This window comes from Pongo abelii, chromosome 6 (genome assembly GCF_028885655.2).
Source record: "Pongo abelii isolate AG06213 chromosome 6, NHGRI_mPonAbe1-v2.0_pri, whole genome shotgun sequence".
Taxonomy (NCBI): Eukaryota; Metazoa; Chordata; class Mammalia; order Primates; family Hominidae; genus Pongo; species Pongo abelii.
The window spans coordinates 13,026,769-13,045,807 of NC_071991.2; the positions used below are offsets into that span (position 1 = coordinate 13,026,769).

Below are 19,039 nucleotides of genomic sequence, written 5' to 3' on the forward strand. Positions count from 1 at the left end.
GGCACAGTGGCTCATGCCTGTAATCCCAGCAATTTGGGAGGCCAAGGCAGTAGGAATGCTTGAGCTCAGGAGTTTGAGACCAGCCTGGGCAACATAATGAGACCTCTGTCTCAGTAAAAAAAATTAAAACATAAATTAGCTGGACGTGGTGGTACATGCCAGCAGTCCCAGCTACTTGGGAGGCTGAGGCTGGAGGATTGCTTGAGCAACCCTCGGGAGTTGGAGGCTGTAGTAAGCAGTGATTGCGCCACTGCACTACAGCCTGGGCGAGAGAGTAAGACCCTGTCCCCTGCCACCCCCTATCCAAAAAAAAGTACAAGAACTGTTTCCTAAATTGCTGGAAGAGAAGGTCAGAGTTGAATGCATCTCACAGAGTCCTGTAGTTTATATCCTGGGAGGAGTTTCCCTCAACTCCTGGCAAAGGGTTTTGCTGCTAAGGCAAGTGTGAGATCCTTAGTTTTGTTTTTGTTGTTGTTGTTGTTTTGTTTGTTTGTTTGAGCTGGAGTCTCACTCTGCCACCCAGGCTGGAGTGCAGCAGTGCAATCTTGGCTCACTTCAACCTCTGCCTCCTAGGTTCAAGCAATTCTCCTGCCTCAGTTTCCTGAGTATCTGGGACTACAGGACACCACCATGCCCAGCTAATTTTTGTATTTTTATTAGAGTTGGGGTTTCACTATACTGGCCAGGCTGGTCTCGAACTCCTGGCCTCGTGATCTGCCCACCTCAGCCTCCCAAAGTGTTGAGATTACAGGCGTGAACCACCATGCCCAGCCAAGGTCCTTAGTTTTAACTCCCTCTGAGTTTCACAGAGGAAGGTAACTCGCTTGAGTCCTTTCCACACAGGGTCCCTCCAAACCACAAATTCCTGATTCCTATTCTGGTTTATTCCTATTAAGAACTAGGCTGAGCCCTTAATCCCTGTTTAAAGGGACCGTGTTTATTGAAGGCATAAACTCTGGGCAAAGGGTCATAAATCATTCTTTAGCTGGGTCCAGAGAGTGACGAGGGCACAAGACAGAGAATGGGCTCAAAGAGGCAACGTTATTAAGAATCTCATCTGCTTGTCTGGTGTTTTTCCTTGGAGGTACACCCCTGAGAATCCTCTGCGCTAAAAATCTCTTTGCCTCTCCAGATCCAGCACTCCAAACTCTCCAGCTGGCTCTGTGCCTAGAAGAAGGGATGGGAACAGCACTGACCACATCACCCTTGCCCTTGGCTTCCAACTGGGTTTAACCCATGGGAGGCACTAGCAGGAAATCAAAGTAGATGAGAAAGAGAGGGAGAGAGAGAGAGAGAGAAATGGCCGGGAGAGAGAGAGAGAGAGAAATGGCCGGGCACGGTGGCTCACGCCTGTAATCCCAGCACTTTGGGAGGCCGAGGTGGGCGGATCACCTGAGGTCAGGAGTTCAAGACCAGCCTGGCCAACATGGTGAAACCCTGTCTCTACTAAAAATACAAAAATTAGCAGGGATTGGTCGTGGGCACCTGTAATCCCAGCTACTCAGGAGGCTGAGGCAGGAGAATCACTTGAACCTGGGAGGTGGAGGCTGCATTGAGCCGAGATCCCACCACTGCACTCCAGCCTGGGCAACAGAGCAGGACTCTGTCTCAAATAAATAAATAAATAAATAAATAATAAAAATAAATATGAATATACAAAAGTTAGCCGGGCGTGGTGGTGGACACCTGTAATCCCAGCTACTTGGGAGGCTGGGGCAAGAGAATCACTTGAACCCGGGAGGCGGAGGTTTCAGTGAGCCGAGATTGTGCCACTGCACTCCAGCCTGGGCAATAGAATGAGACCCTGTCTCAAAAAAACAAAAAGAGAGAGAGAGAGATTGGGGTGTTCATCCCCCAGCTGCCTCCCTGCCACACCACTTTCCACAGTGACTGTGGGTTTTCTACCTAAGGTCACAGCTCTGGGAAAATGCTTACTTTCCCATGACCAGAGCCCCCATCAGGTTACAGCACAGCTCCCTCCCTTTTTCCCTTTAGGTCTAGAGATGGTAACAGCTTCCTGGTGTTCCAGTAATATCTGGTGCTTTACCTGTCCTGGTTGATTCCCTTAACCCAGGTCACACCTTTGTACATAGTTCCTTCTCTTTCTTTTTCCTGAGAGAGGGTCTCAGTCTCTCAGGCTGGAGTGCAGGGGTGTAATCATAGCTCACTGCAGCCTTGACCCCCTGGGCTCAAGGGATCCTCCTGTCTCACCCTCCTGAGGAGCTGGGATTACAGGTGTGCACCATCACACTTGGCTTTTTTTTTTTTTTTTTTTTTTGAGGCAGAGTCTTACTCTGTCGCCCAGGCTGGAGTGCAGTCGCACGATCTCAACTCACTGCAACCTCCACCTCCCAGGTTCAAGCGATTCTTGTGCCTCAGCCTCCCAAATAGCTAGGATTACAGGCGCGTGCCATCACACCCTGCTAATTTTTGTATTTTTAGTAGAGACAGGGTTTCGCCATGTTGCCCAGGCTGGTCTCGAACTCCTGGCCTCAAGTGATCTGCCCGCCTCGGCCTCACAAAGTGCTGGGATTACAGCCATGAGCCATTGTGGCGTGGCCACAAAAAATTTTTTTAAAATTAGCCAGACATGGATGGGCATGGTGGCTCATGCCTGTAATCCCAGCACTTTGGGAGGCTGAGGCAGGCAGATCACTTGAGGTCAGGAGTTCGAGACCAGCCTGGCCAACATGGCGGAACTCTGTCTCTATTAACAATACAAAAATTGGCCGGGCGTGGTGGCACACACCTGTAATTCCAGCTACCTGGGAGGCTGAGGCAGGAGAATAACTTGAACCTGGGAGGCGGAGCCTGCAGTGAGCTGAGATTGCGACACTGCACTCCAGCCTGGGCAACAGAGCGAGAGTCTGTCTCTTAAAAAAAAAGAGGAAGAAACTATGTACAAAGATGTGACCTGAGTTAAGGGAATCAACCAGGACGGGTAAATTGGCAAAGCACCAGGGATTGCTGGAACAGCGGGAAGTCACTACACCCTATCTCTAGATAAATAAATTTTTTTTAAAAAATTGAGATTTTATTTTTTGTTTTTTGTTTTTTGGAGATAAGAGTCTCACTCTGTCACCCAGGTTGGAGTTCACTGGTGCGATCTCAGCTCACTGCAGCCTTCGCCTCCCAGGCTCAAGTGATTCTCCAGCCTCAGCTTCCCGAGTAGCTGGGATTACAGGCATGCACCACCACACCTGGCTACTTTTTTGTATTTTTAGTAGAGACAGAATTTCACCATGTTGGCCAGTATGATTTTGAACTCCTGGCCTCAAATGATCTGCCCGCCTCGACCTCCCAAAGTGCTGGGATTACAGGTGTGAGCCGCCGTGCCCAGCCAAGGTAATTTCCTCTTCCTGTCCCTACCGTGCTCCCACACTCAGTTAATTGTCATCTCCCTCTCCCTAGACATGAAAAATCAGGTGACATCTAATCTCTCCCAAAGGAACCCAAGGGAGGGGGCACTCCCAAAGCCTCCCACAGAAACACAATTTAAGTAAAGGTGAAACCAGTCCAGTCCTTCCTATGCAAATGTAGCCTGAATGGCATCACCATTGCCCACCCCCAATCCCTGTGTCCAAGCCTTAGTTGCGTAACCTCCCACGGGACAGAACTTCCTCCTCTCCCTTCTCTTCTAGGCCCTCATCATCTCTCACCTACGCTAGAGTCTCCCCACTGATTTCCTCCCTTCCATCAGGCCCCCATAATCCATCCCCACAATACAAGCTCCTCAGTGCACACATCTGAGCAAAAGCCTTCAGTGGCTCCCTAGTAACCGCAAATGCCCACCCCCTTTCACTTCTCTATTGAATGTGTGAATTTTTACCAAATGCTCTTATTAAAAAAACAAAACAAAACAAAACAGGCCGGGCAGGGTGGCTCACACCTGTAATCCCAGTGCTTTGGGAGGCTGAGGTGGTAGGATCACTTGAGCCCAGGAGATCATGACCAGCCTGGGCAATCGAGTAACATACCTCTCACTACAAAGAAATATGTATATATATATATATATATATATATATATATATATATATTTTTTTTTTTTTTTTTTTTTTTTGAGACAGGGTCTCACTCTGTCTCCCAGGCTGGAGTACAGTGGCACGATCTCTGCTCACTGCAACTTCTGCCTCCCAGGTTCAAGTAATCCTCCTGCCTTGTGAGTAGCTGGGACTACAGGCTTGCACCACCACGCCCAGCTAATTTTAAAATTTTTTGTACAGATGGAGTCTTGCTATGTTGCCCAGGCTGGTTTCAAACTTCAGAGCTCAAACGATCCGCCTGCCTCAGCCTCCCAAAGCGCTAAGATTACAGGTGTGAGCCACCGCGCCTGGCCAAATTTACAACACACACACACTTGAATCACCAAATTGTTAGGCCTAAAGGTGCTATTCATTACTCTGAGTTTCAAATAACTTTTAAAAAGTACATCTACGCCGGGTACTGTAGCTCATGTCTGTAATCACAGCACTTTGGGAGGCCAAGGTGGGAGGCTTGCTTGAGGCCAGGAGTTCGAGACCAGTCCGGGCAACATAGAAAGACTCCATCTCTGCAAAAAAAAAGCCAGGCGTGGTGGCGTGCACCTGTAGTCCCAGCTACTCGAGAAGCCGAGGCAGGAAAATCGCTAGGACCCAGGAGCTCAAGGCCCCAGTGTGTTATGATCTGCACTCCAGCCTGGGCGACAGAGGGAGACTGACTCCAAATGAAACCAAAAAAAAAAAAAAAAAAAAACACCTAAATTGGAGTTTAACGGAAAACTTTTAACTTTCTCCAGCATTCCTGCTAAGCATCACACTTCTCTCTGCTTGCTGGTACCCTGGCTGACGTCTGAGCAGAACGGGACGCGCGGCTCAGAGCCTAAGATAAACCGAAAGTGTCTGCAGGGCTTTCTACCAACAAATAAGTTCTGACGGGTTCCTTTGATGAGGTTTGGGAGGCAGGTCCCGGGAGGTGCCCGCGGACTCAGCCCCGAACTCCGGGACCTGGGCTCTGCGATCCTTGCAGAGGGCATGGGCAGGGGCAGGATGGGGAAGTGCAAGACGGGGAAGCCTGGGAGCTGGGTGGGGGCGGCCACCCATTGAGCCGGATCCGGCCAGGCGCCCACGCTGCGCCCGCCCGCGGGGCTGCGCTTTCCCGGGCTGCCACCGCGGAGCTGGTCAGTCCGGCGCTCCGCGGTCCCAGGCCCGGAAGGAGCTAACGGGCTATTCGCAGGCGGGCTGGGATTCCCCCGGGGGAGGCCCCGCTGCCCGGCCCGCGTCATACCCGCCCATCGCCCCGGGCCGTCGCGGGGTAGCCCCCTGCAGGAGCGGGCAGGGCAGTGGGCGGCGCTTGGCGGAGGGCAGCGCGCTCCGGGCGCGCGGGGATTGCGGCCGAGGAGAGGAGAGGGCGGTGCGCGGGCGGGGGCGGGGCGAGCGAGGGCATATCAGGGCAGCCCGCCCAGGCCACGCCCCATCCAGGCCTCGCCCCGTCCGCACCCCGCCCCGGCCCTGCCGGGAACGGCGGGACCACGGTGACTGACAGGACTCCAGACCAGTCACCGAGCGCCTCGAGGCCCTGAGGGGCTAGTCGGGGCCGAGCCAGCGGAGGGGCTCCTGAAGGGGCGGGGGCGGGCGGGGAAGCCTTTAGGCGAGGGGCGGGGTCTCGGGAGGACTGGCAGAACTCACAGCCAATGGCAGGCGGGAGCCGTCCCGTTAGCGCCGGATCCCCGCGGGTAGGGCGGGGCGGGCGGCGCCTTGGGGATCCCGGGGCAGCCGAGGGCCCCTGACTCGGCTCCTCGCGGCAACATGGATCGGATGGCCAGCTCCATGAAGCAGGTGCCCAACCCGCTGCCCAAGGTGCTGAGCCGGCGCGGGGTCGGCGCTGGGCTGGAGGCGGCGGAGCGCGAGAGCTTCGAGCGGACTCAGGTGAGGACGGGGGACCCCGGGGCATCCCTGGGGCACCCTGAGGGACGCGGTGTCCGGGAGGGGCTTTGAAGGGAGTACGAGTCTTGCAGACCCCCATTGAAGACGGGGCGAGGGGGTCGTGAGCGGAGGCATTGGCGTGCAGATGTGGGCGATCCCAGGAAGGTCGGGGACCCCAGAGTACCCCAACTGGCCTGGGGAGAAGGGCAGAGGCGGGCTTGGAGGAGATGGCAGGATGCGTGCGGCCAAGAGGAGCCTGATCGGCTGGGGACCAGGCAGGGGTCCCAAGGTGAGGTGAGAGGGGAAGGAACTGAAAAGGGGCGGAATGGAAGGGTTGCCCCTAAACAAGGGAAGCGCACGGGAGCGACTTGGAGGCTCAAGTGTGGGGGCGGAGAGTGGGGGCGCCGGGCTGGGAATGTGAAGGGTGAGGGGACCTCTCTTCCCCTCCGATCACTTCTTGGTTGCATTGACATCCCCTCCCACCCCCCACCCCTTAGCATCCCCCCCTTCTCGATGCCTCTTGCTTGGCTCTGGCCAGCCCCAGCTGTCAGCTCTGAGGCCGGGCCGAAGGGGTCGGAGCAGGGAAAAGGAATGTAGGAAATGCAAAGTGTGGCCACTTTGTGGGAAAATTACTTTGGGAGCTAAAGTGGAGACCATGGTGCCCCCGAGCCCTGACTTGGGGTCTTGGTTTTATCCCCCAAGATGTGCTTGACAGCTAATAGGCAGACTGCCCTATTTGTCCTGCCTGACCAGGGCTTGGGGCCAAAATTCCTCAGTGTCATCAACAAAAAGCCACAATCCATTTTTATCTCCGAGTTTTTAATGCCTGCTGTATTGATTGGACTGAATTAAGCTGACATGTTGATGGTGTTCATCAGATCATTTGTATGTAAAATCCATTTCAAAGAGTACAACGCTTCTTTTAATCCCAGTGCCAATGCTGGAGGGGCAGATTTCTTCTACACTCTTGTGCTCAGAGTGGAACCTTTGAAGATCCATTTGGGTCCCCCTCGCCAGAGGCTGGTCCCCTGATGTGCTGTGCGAGGAATACTTCCCCCAAACACAGTTGGAGGGAAAGGGCTTTGGGATTTTAGTTAGAAAAGACAGTGAGAATCTGACTGAAGGTTCTGTATATGGAATCTTTCAAAGAATAAAGCTTTCGGCCGGGCGCAGTACCTCACACCTGTAATCCCAGCACTTTGGGAGGCCGAGGCGGGTGGATCACCTGAGGTCAGGAGTTTGAGACCAGCCTGGCCAACATGATGAAACCCTGTCTCTACTAAAAATACAAAAAATTAGCTGGGCGTGGTTGCAGACGCTTGTAATCCCAGCTACTTGGGAGGCTGAGGCCAGCAGAATTGCTTGAATCTGGGAGGTGAAGGTTGCAGTGAGCCGAGATGGCACCACTGCACTCCAACCTGGGCAACAAGAGCGAACCTCCGTCTCAAAATAATAATAATAATAATAATAATAATAATAATAATAATAATAAAAGAATAAAGCTTTTCACCTCCAGAGGACTTCATCACCTCTTCTTATTCTGAAAACCTTTGGCCCCCCACCTGGGCAACATAGTGAGACCCTGTCTCTACAAAAGATAAAAAAATTAGGCTAGGTGCATTAGCTCACACCTGTAATCCCTGCACTTTGGGAGGCCAAGGTGGGAGGATCACTTGATCCCAGGAGTTCGAGACCTGCCTGGGCAACACACTGAGATCCTGCCTGTATTAAAAAAAAAAAATTTAAAAATTATCCTCGTGTGGTGGCATACACCTATAGTCCCAGCTGTTTGAGAGGCTGAGGCATGAGGGTCACTTGAGCCAGGAGGCTGAGGCTGCAGTGAGCTATGATTGTGCCACTGCACTCCAGCCTAGGTGACAGAGTGAGACCCTATCTCTACAAAAAAGTGAAAAAAAGAAAGAAAACCGCGCGCAGGTGTGTCTGGATGGTGTGAAGCAGTGAGACCCTGTCTCTACAAAAAAAAAGAAAAAAAAAAGAAAGTGCCTCCACGCAGGTGTGTCTGGATGGTGTGAAGCAGGGAGTCTTCTCTACCTGGTTATCCTACCCCAGGAGGGAAGTGGGAAATGGTCATTTCACTTCTGCCTCCCAGGATGCAGCTGGGTTTGAGGCTTGTTCTCTGGTTTCATGGACCTGACCCCTGAAAAGAAGAAAGTTTTCCATTGGTCTTGGATGTTAGTGCCTCTGCTAGCTGCCTAGTTACATGAGGCTTCTTGCTCCATGAAACAGTGTGTATATTACTTTTATTTTTATATTTTCATAGAGATGGGGGTCTCACTGTGTTGCCTGGACTGGTCTCAAACTCCTGGCCTCAAGCGATTCTCCTGCTTCTGCCTCCCAAAGTGCTGGTACTACAGGCATGAGCCATGGCACCCAGCCCTATTTTTTTTTTTTTAATAAATGAAATAAGAAAATAAATAGATATTATTTTTTAACAACCCATTCCTTCTAGAGTCTGAAATAAGTAAAAACTAGAGCAATAGAGAAATATGCGTAAGACTTTGACCCATAATAGTGATAGAAATTAGGTTTGTGAAAGTTTCCACCCGTGAGTGGTATGTTTCCCTGCTATCCAGGGACGGCCCAACAGGAGAGTCTAGGTCAGTGTTTTCTGGTGTTTTACATTCTGTGGGACATTTGTGATTGGCCAGATTTAACCTGGGTGGGGTGGGTGGGGATGAGGTAGAATGGAGCAGAAAAAGAGAATTTTTCTGATGTTGAAACTCTTATTTTTAACTTTTTTTTTTTTGAGACGGAGGTCTCACTGTGTTTTCCCAGGCTGGTCTTGAACTAGCCTCAAGCGATCTTCCCACCTCAGCCTCCCAAAGTGCTGGGATTTCAGGTGTAAGCCACTGCACCCAGCCTCTGGTGTTGAAACTCTTTAGGGGTGTAGGAGAGTAAAGAAAAAGAACCAGCTTGGACAACAGAGTAAGACCCCATATCTACAAAAAATAAAATTAGCTGGATGTGGTGTCGCGTGCCTGTTGTCCCAGTAACTTTGGAGGTTGAGGTGGGAGGGTTGCTTGAGCCCGGGAGGCAGAGGTTGCAGTGAGCAAAGATTGTGCCACTGCATTCCAGCCTGGGCAACAGAGTGAGACCCCATCTCAAAAAAAAAAAAAAAAAAAAAAGAAAAGAAAAAGAAAAAGAAAAGAAAAGAAAAGAGAACAGCCCTAAACCCAACGTTAGTCAATCTGCAAAAAAATTATTTTGTTTAATGACTACCTATCAAATGTATTATGAGGTTGCAGAGCTTGGTAAGCAAAGGGAAAAAAGGGGAAAAATGTATTATGAGATATAAAAATGAATTATAAAAAATTTAATGAGTTAAGAGACCATGAGAATCAGCCAAGGTATAATAATAACTAACTAATTATTGTGTTTGGCACTATTCTAAGGACATCATTGTATTACCTTTTTAAATCTTGACAAGAACGGATGAGGTGGGTATCAGCCACATTTTACTCTCAGGACGATTGTGGCACAGAGAGGTTAAGTAACTCACCAGAAGTCACACAAAGGTTGAGACTGGAAGCGGTCTCAACCTTTACCCACTGCCTCAGGCAGTGTCTGAGTACTGAGCAGATGCTGGCATTGGAGTTAGAAGGCATTTGAGGCTTACAGCTAGGCGTGTATATGGGCCACGTGGTCTCAGGGAAGTTGTCTAACCTTTCTAAGCCTCGGTTTCCTTATTGTCAAATAAACATAATACTTGCCTGGCTGATTTATTGTGGGGATTCAATTAAGCCCAATATGCCTGAAGGCATTTCGTAAACTGTGGAGCACTAGCTCAGTGATTATTGTCATAATCTGACTGGGGAGACGAACCCCGAGACAGCAGAAGTGTGAGCAATCAAGCAGGCTGTGATTAACTCTTCCTTAGAGGGATAGATGTGGTACTAGGTAATAAGATAATTACCAAGAGCACGTGGATAAAGCACAGGCTTTGGGGTTGGGAGCCCTCCCCGAGGACTGAAGCACATCTTTTAGCATGAGTTAGTGCTTGCTGGGTGGAGGAGGGGATGGGACATTCCAGTGACGGAGGAACATAAATAAAGAAACATCTAGACTAGGCAGATAAACTTCCCAGCGGGTGCAGCAGAGACTCATTGGCTGGGGTAGACAGAGGGGCAAAATTGGCCACTCCCTCCTCTGAACTATAGCAGGGCTGGTGACCTCTCCTAGTTCCTGTGAGCTTGTGCTAGCATCATTTCTCTCTGTGGCCGCCATTGAATGCTGAGCTTATTGAGGGCAGGTCCGTGTCTTGCTCTTGCCTACATCCTGAAGCTCATGGTTAGTGGTGAATGGGGTCAGCAAGGGAACCCTGGGCCTAGGTGGGTAGTTCAGCCCTGGGCCACAGGGTATATTAATAATTACTTTATTTATTTTTATTTAAGAGATGGTCTCGCTCTATTGTCCAGTCTGGAGTGCAGTGGCACGATCATAGCTCAGTTTTGCATCCGACTCCTGGGCTCAAGTGATCCTCCTGCCTTAGCCTCCTGAGTAGCTGGGACTACAGGAGCATGCCACCATGCTTAGCTGATCTTTAAAATTTATTTATTTATTTATTTGAGACAGAGTCTCACTCTGTTGCCTAGGCTGGAGCGCAGTGGCGCCATCTGGGTTCACTACAACCTTCGCCTCCTGGGTTCAAGTGATTCTCCTGCCTTGGCCTCTCGAGTAGCTGGGATTACAGGCGAGCGCCAGCATGCCCGGCTAATTTTTTGTATTTTTAGTAGAGACGGGGTCTCATGTGTTGACCAGACTGGCCTCGAACTCCTGACCTCAGGTGAGCCGCCTGCCTCAGGCTCCCAAAGTGCTGGGATTACAGGCATAAGCCACCGCTCCTGGCCTAAAATTTTTTTTGTAGAGATGGGGTCTCGCTGTGTTGCCCAGGCTGGTCTTGAACTCCTGGGCTCAAGCAGTCCTCCCACCTTGGCCTCCCAAAGTGTTGGGATTACAGGTGTGAGCCGCCGTGCCCCACCTATCATTACTTGTTTTCTCATAATGTTCCAGGGTCTCTCTTGGTCTAGCCTTGCCTCCCACATACCCAGTCTAGAGCCTGGCCGCATGCCCATCAAAAGACTCTCACTGCTCTGCCTGCCTTCTTCTGTCCTGGCATCTATACCCTCAGACCAGCCTTGCATCCCTACCCCTGCCAGCCTCCTCCAGGAAGCCTTGCCTCTTCAACTCTCCTGCACCATCCTCACATTTCACCCGGCCACTGTCACTGCCAGAGTAGGCACCACTCACCTGTCTGATGGCCCAGCCACTGTGCCCATCTCCAACCAGACCCTTGGTGTGTTCCCTACCCAGTCCATCACAAGCCACCTTCAAGCTTTAGGGAAGTGAAAAAGGAGACCTTATCAGGAGTACTTTACAGTTTATAAAGCATGTTTCTAGCCATCATTGGGACCACACGATGGTTAGTCATTATCATTTTCATTTTATGGATGAGGACATCGTGACTCAAAGAGCTTGGTAACGTGCCCAGGGTCATCCCACGGGTGAGTGGAAGGGCCAGGATTCAAAACCAGGACTCCAGGTTCCAAGTGTCAGGCCCGTTCGACCACTCTGTCCTCCCACCAGCCAAGAGGGCAATTCTGGAATCAGCCAGGAGGGCTGTCAATCACAGGACAAATAAAATACCCTGTCTGTTTTTACTTAGCTGGAAAATGGTTTTCTCCATGGTTTGTTTATTTCTTCAACATCCGTTTAGTGAGCACATACCGAGGAGGAGACACAGAGATGAGTAAGATAAAGAGACCGGCTCTGGGGGGCTCGTGAGTCAGCAGAGAGAGGCAGACTGGCCACTGCGCGGCTCCTGGACAAGCCTTGGTGCTCTGATGTGGTCAGGCCCCGAAACACCAGCATCACCAGGGCCATTAGGATGTCGGGCACCACCCAGAACTACTGAATCAGGACCTGTTGTGTTCACCACAGCCCTGGGTACTCTGTGTACGCTGATGTTCGAGCAACAGTGCTCTGTAGTAGGTGAGTTCTGGGATTAGAGGAAAAGACACAGAGTGGGGAACAAACCTTTAGAGAGTCAAAATCTCTTTGGGTGGGCTGGGCGCAGTGGCTCATGTTTATCATCCCAGCACTTTGGGAAGCTGAGGCGGGAGGATGGCTTGAGCCCAGGAGTTCGAGACCAGCCTGGGCAACATAGCGAGACCCTGCCTCTACAAAAAAATCAAATCAAATCAAATAATTAGCTGGGCATGGTGGTGCTGCCTGTAGTCCCAGCTACTTGGCAGACAGAGGCAGGACGATTGTTTAAGCCCAGGAAGTTGAGGCTGCAGTGAGCCGTGATCACACCACTGCACTCCAGACTGGGTGACAGAGCCAGACCCTGTAAAAGGAAAAAAAAAAAAAAAAAAGCCAGAAACAAACAAACATAAATCTGTGGATGGCGCATATGTCAGAGCAAAGGATCTTAATGCATCCTGTGTTGAGAAGAGCCTTAGATCCTAGAGAGAAAGAGATAGAAACAAATGTTTATTGAGGGCCTACTGGGTACCAGGAACATGCTGGGTGATTTATATCTATGATTTCATTTTAATAGCTCAGGCTCAGAGAAGCTAAGTGACTTGTCCAAGGTCACACAGCAAGTGAACTGAGAAGCCAGGACTTCACAACCAAATGGCAAAGTCCTTTTTTTCATGTTTATGTTGGGGGTACTTCTGCCCTCTTGCTCATGATCTTAAGCAGATGCTCAGCCTTAGTTCAGCAGCTAAAAAATTTTAGGGCTGGGCTAGAAGGATCTGCGGTTCTCAACCCTGGCTGGAGAGCTCTTTAAAAAAATAAAATACTGTTTCTCTGGGCCCCCTGCGTAAGGATTCTGTCTCATTGGTATGGGGTGATCACTGACACTTTGTAAAGTCGCAGGTGGTTCTCATGTGCAATCAAGATGGTGACCGTGGGTCCTGATGGGTTCCCACACCCCTCGCACCCCACGGACTTTGGGTGGCTCAGTTGATTCTGGTTATACTCAGAAAACCAAGGTGGCCTTAAGCCTGCTTCCTGCAGGTAAGAAGCATCTGTGTCAGGTTTGTTCTTTAGGAATTCAAATGCTCAGAGCCAGGCTGTGTAGCACCCTGAGCCTTGAACCTGGCGCCCCTCCCCCTTCTGCTTGTGGAGCAGGTACACAAAGAAGTCATACCTTGCCTGAAGTCTGAGCAGGTGCCTTCTTGCAAGGAGAGCTGCTCGTGAACCCCATTTTTCCATTTACTTGACAATCAGAGCTGGCTTCTTTTTTTTTTTATTTTGAGATGGAGTCTCACTCTGTCACCCAGGCTGGAGTGCAATGGCGCCATCTTGGCTCACTACAACATGCGACTCCTGGGTTCAAGTGGTTCTCTCACCTCAGCCTCAGGAGTAGCTGGGATTATAGGTGTGTGCCACCACGCCCAGCTAATTTTTGTATTTTTAGTAGAGACGGGGTTTCATCATGTTGGCCAGGCTGGTCTCCAACTCCTGACCTCAAGTGATCCGCCCACCTTGGCCTCCCAAAGTGCTGGGATTACAGGCGGGAGCAACTGCGCCCGGCCCAGAGCTGGCTTCTTAAACTTCTGTGCCCTTCTATCTCCCCAACCTTGCTCCTTTAGTGGGTATTGAAAACTTAAGAAGGAAGTTAAGAGCTTTCTTTTGGTCCCTGGTTTTGTACTGTCCTGAGTTTCTTCCCAGTGATGGTAATGGTAATCGTCAACATTTACTGACCAGGCATGGTGGCTCATGCCTGTAATCCTGGCACTTTGGGAGGCTGAGGCGGGCGGATCACTTGAGGCCAGGAGTTCGAGACCATCCTGGCCAACATGGTGAAACCCGTTCTCTACTAAAAATACAATAATTAGCTGGGCGTGGTGGTGCGTGCCTGTAATCCCAGCTACTCGGGAGGCTGAAGCAGGAGGATTGCTTGAACCTGGAAAGTGGGGAGGTTGCATTGAGCTGAGATCACACCACTGCACTCCAGCCTGGGCAACAGAGCAAGACCTTGTCTCAAAAAAAAAAAAAATTACTGCCCACATACTGTGTGCAAATGGTAAAGGCCTTACACGAGCCACCCTTTTCAATCCTTGCAACACATGTATGAATTATAATTCCTGTTTTAGGCCGGACATGGTGGCTCACACTTGTAATCCCAGCACTCTGGGAGGCCGAGGCGGGCGGATCACCTGAGGTCAGGTGTTCAAGACCAGCCTGACCAACATGGAGAAACCCTGTCTCTGGTAAAAATACAAAATTAGCCGGGCGTGGTGGCGTGTGCCTGTAATCCCAGCTACTCGGGAGGCTGAGGCACGAGAATCACTTGAACTCGGGAGGCAGAGGTTGCAGTGAGCCGAGATCACGCCATTGCACTCCAGCCTGGGCAACAAGAGCGAAACTCCGTCTCAAAAAAAAAAAAAAAAAAATCCTATTTTACAGAGGAGGAAATTGAGGCTTTCAGGGGTTGATAGCTATGCTCTCTATTTCTCCTTCTGTCACTGCCTGGCACCCTCTGCTCTCTTCCTCCTTACGCTTGGGGTCCCCAAGGCGTTGTCCTCACCCCACTTCTCTTTTACCTCCTGTCCACTTCCTTTGCCCTCACCTCTGTCTGATGGTTTCTGTTCTCACTTCTGTGGTACTGACTCCCCACATCTCCCTCCTGACTTCCCAGCGTGAGTGACCACTTCCCACTGCACAACTGTACCCCCTCGGGCGGCCCCATGGCAGGACAATGGTCCCCACCTTCTCTCTGGTGTCAGTTCTGAGCCCTCCCTCCCTCCTGCCCTCACAGCCGCATTCTGTTGAGTGCCTCTGTGAGACTTGTCTCACCCATTCATCCTGTGCTTCTTGCATTTCCTGCTCTTATTACATCTTGCCTGGATTTTTGTCATCTCATCCTGCCTGCCCTCTAAATCACTTGTTCTGGACAGTGTCCCTCAAATCCAACACTGCGATTTGTTTGTTTGTTTTGTTTTGAGACAGAGTATCGCTCTTGTCGCCCAGGCTGGAGTGCAGTAGCGTGATCTCGGCTCACTGCAACCTCTGCCTCCTGGGTTCCAGCTATTCTCCTGCCTCAGCCTCCTGAGTAGCTGGGATTACAGGCACCCGCCACCATGCTCAGCTCATTTTTGTACTTTTAGAAGAGACTAGGTTTTGCCATGTTAGCCAGGCTGGTCTTGAACTCCTGACCTTAGGTGATCCGCCCACCTCGGCCTCCCAAAGTACTGGGATTACAGGCGTGAGCCACTGCTCCCGGCCGCTTTTTTGTTTTTTAAGAGATAGAGTCTTGCTGTGTTGCCCAGGCTGGAATGCAGTGATGCAATCATAGCTCACTGCAGCCTCGAATTCCTGGGCTCAAGTGATTCTCCCACCTCAGCCTCCTGAGCAGCTGGGACTACAGGTATGTGCTGCCACACCCAGCTAATTAAAAAAAAATTTTTTTTTTGAGAGAGACAAGATCTCACTATGTTGCCCAGGCTTGTCTCAAACTCCTGGCCTGAAGCGATCCTCCCACCTCAGCCTCCCAAATTGTTGGGATTATTGAGTCACTGCACCTGGCCCAACAATGCTTTTTTTTTTTTTCTGTTCTAGTTTCTTATTTTTATTCACTTGTTAGAATTTTTGGGTTTTTTTTTTTTTTTTCTGTTTCCTCTGCATTTTTTTCTCAACTTTTAAGTTCAGACGGTACATGCGCAGGCTTGTTACATGGGTAAACTGCATGTCATTGAGTTTTGGGGTATGAATGATCCTGTCACCTACGTAGTGAGCATAGTACCCCATAGGTGTTTTTCACCCCACTCCCCACCCCCCACCGTACTCCCCCTTCACCGACAACTACTTTTATAACTACCCTTTTTCAAAAACTTTTGCTTCCTCCTCCGAGACCCTGCCTGATATGGCACCATCAGGGTCCCTGGTCCCTGTCCTTTTTTTTTTTTTTTTTTTTGAGACAGAGTCTTGCTGTGTCTCCCAGGCTGGAGTGCAGAGACCCCATCTCTGAAAAAGAAAATTAAAAAAAATAAAAATAAAGGGTTGGTGCTGCACGTTAAGAAGGACGGGGCGTGTCCCTATGGCCCAGGAGATCAGATTCCCTGCCCCACTTGGGCACTGAAAGGGTTCCCCCTCTGGCACTTCTGCAAGGCACTGATGAAGACCGTTTTCTGCTCCCCATTCATTGGTCCACTTATTCCACTACTTTAAGGCGACGCGTGGCGGAGACCTGGGTGTGGCAGCGGGCACAGCCTTGTGCAGTGGACTGGTGGCCAGCTCTCCCCCTGCATCAAGGAGAGTTGATGACCTGGAGAGATGCCCACCTGGGAAAGAGAATTTGTCAGCCCCACCTCCCGGCAGGGTGGTGGCTGTTTCCTGTTTTCCTGCCTGGGCAGCCAGGGAGGAGCTCTGTTCCCAGGGTGTGGGCAGGACTTGTGAGGGGAGAGGGACCGTGATTTAAGGTGTCTGCTGGCTCAGAGGAAGAGAGAATGGCATCTTTTCTTGGATCAGAAAGGTTGCTGCTGCTGCCTCTGCTAATACTGCCACAAGACAGCTCAGGAAGCCAGTGTGGCCTATGGCTTGTGTTTAACAACAACTAACACTATAGTTTAAAGGCATGTTGACACATTACTCCTTTGAAGCCACAGAGCAAGCATGCAGTAGATGGCTGTGGTCAGTTTTCAAATACAGACACTGAGGCTCAGAGAGATTAAAAGACTTGTTTGAGAGCACTCAGGAAATGGTAAAACTGAGGTTTGAACCTGGCTTGTCTGGCCCCAAATTTTATACTTTCTTTCTGTATCTCCCTTTAAAGCGGAAGCTGGGTCAGTGGCTTAGAAATGTGTGACTTAGAAAAGGTAAAGACATTTATTTTGCTAAGTTTTTTTTTTTTTTTTTTTGAGATGGAGTCACCTAGCTTTGTCACCTAGGCTGGAATCCAGTGGTGTAATCTCAGCTCACTGCAACCTCCCCCTCCTGGATTCAAGCAATTCTCCTGTCTCAGCCTCCCGAGTAGCTGGGACTACAGGCACATGCCACCATACCCGGATAATTTTTCTATCTTTAATAGAGACGGGGTTTCACCATGTTGCCCAGGCTGGTCTCGAACTCCTGACCTCAGGTGATCCACCCGCCTGGGCTCCCCAAAGTGCTAGTATTATAGGCGTGAGCCACTGCGCCCAGCCTTATTTTGCTAAGTCTTTTCCAGTTGACTTATTTGGACACTGAAAATTCCTCCCAGAAGAAAATATTTGCAACACACATAATTATCAAAGGGCCTATATCCAGAATATGTAAAAAATTTAAGAGAAACAAACAAAAAACTTAAAAAAAAAAAGAAAGAAAGAAAGGCCAGGCACTGTGGCCCATGCCTGTAATCCTAGCACTTTGGGAGGCTGAGGTGGGCGGATCCCTTGAGCCCAGAAGTTCGAGACCAGCCTAAGCAACATGGTAAAAACCCGCCTGTACAAAAAATACAAAAACTTAGGTGTGCATCTATAGTCCCAGCTACTCGGCCTAGGAGACTGATGTGGGGGACCTGGGGAGGTCAAGGCTGCAGTGAGCCATGATCACGCCACTACACTTCAGCCTGGGTGACAGTGAGACCCGTGTCTCAAAAACAAACAAAAAGACAAACTTAATTAAAAAAAAATAAGCAGGAGATACTTAATGAAAGGGGATAAACAAATGGCCAATAAACTTATGAAATGGTGTGCAGCTTCATTAGCAATCAGGAAAATGCAAATTAACATTTAATGAGGTACTGGCTGGGAACGGTGGCTCACACTTGTAATCCCAGCACTTTGGGAGGCTGAGGTGGGCAGGTCACCTGAAGTCAGGAGTTCAAGACCAGCCTGGCCAACATGGTGAAACCCCATCTCTACTAAAAATATGAAAATTAGGCAGGCATGTTGGGGCGTGCCTGTAATCCCAGCTATTTGGGAGGCGGAGGTTGCAGTGAACCGAGATGTAGATCGTGCCACAGCCTGGTGGCCACAGCGAGACTCTGTCTACCAAAAAAAAAAAAAAGAAAAACATTTAATGAGATACTTCTACATGCCCATCAGGATGGCTGAAATTAAAAATATTAAAAATAGAAAACTTGACAGTACCAAGCATTGGCAAGGATGTGGGGGTGATAAAAATGCCCGGCCAGGAGTGGTGGCTCATGCCTGTAATCCCAGCACTTTGGGAGGCCAAGGTGAGCGGATCGCGAGGTCAAGAGTTCGAGATCAGCCTGGCTAACAAGGTGAAACCTTGTCTCTATTAAGAATACAAAAAATTAGCCAGGTGTGGTGGCATGCGCTTGTAGTCCCAGCTACTTGGGAATCTGAGGCAGGAGAATCGCTTGAACCCGGGAGGCGGAGGTTACAGTGAGCCAAGACCGAACCATTGCACTCCAGTCTGGGAGACAGAGCGCAAAAAAAAAAAAAAAAAAAAAAATGCCCAGGCACTGCAGGTGGGACTGTAAACTGGGCAACCACATTGGATAATGTCTAGTGTTATGCTAAAATTAAAGACAGGCATCCTCAGTAATTTAACCATACCACTGCTAGTTATATACCCAACAGAAATGCAAGCACAGCTGGGTGCGGTGGCTCACGCTTGCAATCCTAGCAGTTTGTGATAACAAGGCAGGCAGATCATTTGAGGTCAGGAGTTCCAGACCAGCCTGGTCAACATGGTAAAACCCTGTCTCAGCTAAACTACAAACAAACAAACGAACAAACAAACAAAAACTGGGCATGGTGGTGCATACCTGTAATCCCAGCTACTAGGGAGGCTGAGGCAGGAGAATTGCTTGAATCCGGGAGATGGAGATGCAGTGAGCCGAGACTGCGCCACTGCACTCCAGCCTGGGCAACAGAGTGAGACTCGGTCTGAAAAAAAAATGCATAGCACATGCACCCACAGACATTTAGAAGAATATTCATAATCATGTTTTATAATAGTCCCAACCTGGAAACACACCAAAAGCCCGTGAACAGTAGATGGATGTATACATAATATAGTCTTTCATCAGAATACTATACACCCATGAAAATAAACTTTAGTTACATTCAACAACACAGATGAATGCTGCAAACAGAATGTTGAGTGAAGAAAAAGGCGGACAGAAAAGGACATTTTCTGTATACTTCAATTTGCTT

General features: G+C 49.9%; 1 protein-coding gene across 2 annotated transcripts in view; it reads left to right on the plus strand.

The window, feature by feature from the left end:
- The first annotated feature begins 5,700 nt into the window (after positions 1–5,700).
- Positions 5,701–19,039, plus strand: part of HIP1 (huntingtin interacting protein 1) — a 208,226-nt gene continuing 194,887 nt past the window's right edge. The window contains exon 1 of one of the 2 annotated variants that reach the window (XM_024249726.3): positions 5,701–5,903. In XM_024249726.3, the coding sequence (XP_024105494.2) occupies positions 5,784–5,903 (120 nt within the window). In that variant the 5' untranslated portion in view covers positions 5,701–5,783. Of the gene's footprint in view, positions 5,904–11,890; positions 11,910–19,039 lie in introns of those variants that run through there. The other variant, XM_054560364.2, reaches the window with a different exon arrangement.